The sequence below is a fragment of the Pteropus alecto genome, unplaced genomic scaffold (assembly GCF_000325575.1).
Source record: "Pteropus alecto unplaced genomic scaffold, ASM32557v1 scaffold74, whole genome shotgun sequence".
Classification (NCBI taxonomy): Eukaryota; Metazoa; Chordata; class Mammalia; order Chiroptera; family Pteropodidae; genus Pteropus; species Pteropus alecto.
Genome location: NW_006436291.1, coordinates 639,988 through 643,017, shown reverse-complemented (window position 1 = coordinate 643,017; position 3,030 = coordinate 639,988). Strand labels below are relative to the sequence as shown.

General features: G+C 55.6%; 1 protein-coding gene across 7 annotated transcripts in view; it reads left to right on the top strand.

The window, feature by feature from the left end:
• The window catches only part of LRRC27 (leucine rich repeat containing 27), a 10,943-nt gene that overhangs the window by 4,281 nt on the left and 3,632 nt on the right, over positions 1-3,030 (top strand). For 5 of the 7 annotated variants that reach the window (XM_025047531.1, XM_025047530.1, XM_025047529.1 and 2 more), the window contains one exon: positions 2,024-2,082. In XM_025047531.1, the coding sequence (XP_024903299.1) occupies positions 2,024-2,082 (59 nt within the window). Of the gene's footprint in view, positions 1-102; positions 207-692; positions 1,890-2,023; positions 2,083-3,030 lie in introns of all 7 variants that reach the window. The other 2 variants (XM_025047532.1, XM_025047533.1) reach the window with 2 other exon arrangements.

Genomic DNA, 3,030 nt, shown 5'->3' with positions numbered 1-3,030 from the left:
GGGGTGCGCCGTCCCGCGCGCTCCTCCCCTCTGACCGCAGCGGCCCCAGCGCCCCCACCCACTTCTCGGGTGCATGCGATGCCACTTCTTCCCCCTCCCCAGAGCCGGGGTCAGCTGGCACCCTCACTCGGGAGGCACACCGCCGTGGGGTCCCCCTGCCTTCAGCCTTGGTGTCAGGGCATCCGGGAGCACCTGCAGAGGCCGAGGTGGGCGTGTGCTCGGTGGCGAGGGCCAGCCAGGCCAGTGTGGCGGCACGCGGGAGGGGCCGAGTGGTGAGGGATGCGTTTAAGAGGGTTGGCTAAGCTTATGGGCCCAGCTGCAACTTTGGATTTCACTTTGAAAGGATTCAAACAGGTTGGGTGGGATTTGGCCTTGCGCTAAGGTCACACGGGGTCCAGGGTGGAGCAGGGGGCCAGTTAGGGGCCTTGTGGCCGTCATGCAGGAGGCGGCCCCAGGCAGGGCCTGCAAGGTGGAACCGTGTACTGGAGAGCTGCCGGGCTTCGGGGCAGACGTGGGCGGGGGAGGAGAGAGGTGTCCGGGCAACCCCCATTCTCACACGAGGGGCTGCGTCTGCAGAGAGGCACCCGTGTCTGCAGGTGGCTGCTGGGAAACCACCTGTGCAGGGGCCTGGACTGTAGCTCACAGCTTTTAACAGCATTTGCTAAAAGCGAACATTCTGTCCCATGTCACAGGAAGGGGAAATCTCTCCGATTCATTGGTGCCTTTCCAGGCCCTTCAAGGAGGCGGCGAGTCCTTGGTGTGCCGGTCCCCCCAGCAGGGCGAAAGCAGACCAGGGACCCTTCTCCCAGAGCCGTGGGCCGGCGAGGTCTGCAGACCAGGTTGCCTGCGAGAGGGTGCTCCTGGCCACACAGAACAGCGTCCTCAGCCCCAACCAGGGCTCGGCACAGCGGCCGGGGCTGGTCTGCCAGCTGGGCGTGTGACAAGGGGCTGAGCGTACTCTGCGTCTGCTTCCACTTCATGCCTTACAGCTCGACCTAGCGTCCTTGAGTCCCCTGGGCTTGTGGTTCGGGGTGGCCTGGGAAGGCTTTGTTCTCCACAAGATCCCCATCTTCTGTGTTTAGGGTAATTTAGTGCCTGTTGTCCATAAATTGTTTTAGCATTTTACACCGTTCTGGGGAGTAATTGTTACTCAAAGCTTTCAAATATACTGATAACTATTCCCATAAACACTATTTTTTCTTCTAAAATAAGTACACAGTTCTGAAATTTTGGAATCTGATTTTGCCAGTCGAGGCCAGCTGCTTAGTGTTGTCTAAGATATAATTTTGCATGTGATTTATAACCCATCGTGTCATTAAAATTAGAGCAGCCTGCTGAAGACCCAAACACATTAATTAGAAATTTTAAGTAATTATGGGCTTATTAAAAGCCTTAAACTTTCCAAAAAGCCTGATTAAAACAATGCCAGCGTTGGTGTCTCCCTTCTCGGTGTCGGAGGCGTGAGCTCGCTGGCAGAGCGGCAGGGTCTCCGGCGTGCGTCGGCCGCCGGGCCTCCTCGCGGGCAGCTCTGGGTCCGCCGACAGGTTGTGTGTCCGCTGGCAAGTCAGCGGAAGCAGATGGTCGGTGGATCACAGGCAGCAATTAAGGATCGACGTTCGTAAACTTGTCACTGGAAGTGTGCACGAGGGTACCGCGATGCCCCGACACCCCCTGCGGAGGCGCGGCAGCGGGCGCTGGTCCTCAGCCGGGCTGGTTCGCTGGGGATGCTGCGGCTGTCACAGCTTGGGGAGATACTGGCATCTAGCGGGGAAAGGCTGGGATGCTGCTACGTACCCCACAAAGCCTGGGACAGCCTCCAGCAGAGGCTCGCCTGGTCCTGGATGGCAGCAGTGCCAGCTTGGAGCCGGGCCCGAGCATCGAGACAGACCGTGCGTGTGTCACTGTGTCTGTGCTGAGTCGCCCCTTAAAGAGACGACAAATGAAGAAACTTGGCCGTCTGTTTCAGAGATGGCCATTTGATTTTCTGCTTTTTAAGTGCTGTATTTTTTGTTTTGTTTTAAAGGTATTTGAAAACTTTGCTTTTAGAGAGAAACCCTATCAAAACGTTGCCTGTGGAGCTGGGTGAGTGTTAATAAAATACAAGTTGGTTTTAAGCTGCAGTCTGGAGCCACGGGCAGCTGCCGCGGAATCACCAGGCATGGCCCTGAGCGGCTCGCTGGCCCTTGGGGTCCCCCGCCGCAGCCCCCTGCTGGCTCCTCCCTGCCACGTCCAGCCTCTCGTACCCACCTGCCCTGCCCGTGTCTGCTCGTGGGGCAGGTGCGGTCGGATCTGCCCTTGTCCAGTCTCTGCCTGAAGTCCGTCCCAGCGTCCAGTTCGTCACACGCAGTGCAGTTATCGACGCGAGTGGATGTCGCTGTGTCGCTCTAGTTTGTTTTCTGTTCACCTCATTTTTTCCCTCCATTTCTGCTTTCCAGTCGGATGCTGTTTATACTTACAGTTAATTTTTTCTTTTTTTACTATTTAGCTCTACCTTTTACGTTCCTATAATGCTGTAACAGTTGCTCTCGGTCTTACGGCGTCCGTCCGTGGAGTTGGCACTGTCCCAGGTCACAGAACATGTCGTGACCTATAGCCACACGCAGCCCCCACCGCTGCCCGTCCCGTGCTTGTCCCGCGCGTCGCGTCCGCGCCTGGCCAGACCCACAGCTCAGTGTCCAGGTTTCTACGCTTCTCTCCTCCCGTTTGCCTGCGCGTTAGACCTTTCGTTATTGTCCCCCAGTCACTGAGCTTTTGCACATTAAAAAAACCATTTTTCTCTTCTTCAGAGGAAATAGATACATACCTACAAGTCCGTGAGTCTTTTTTTCCTGTTATTTCTAACGGGCTGTGAAAATCATCTAGTAAATGTTTTTCCAGATATTGTTTTCGGTCTTAGAATTTTCATGTTTTAAAAAATAGCCTCTAATTTTCTGCTCCGCGTTCTTTTTTTAATTTGGTACAAACGCCTTTTCCGTCACGCCCTTGGGCGGACGTGTAAGAGCTGTGTGTGTTCGCTTGGGCTGCATAACG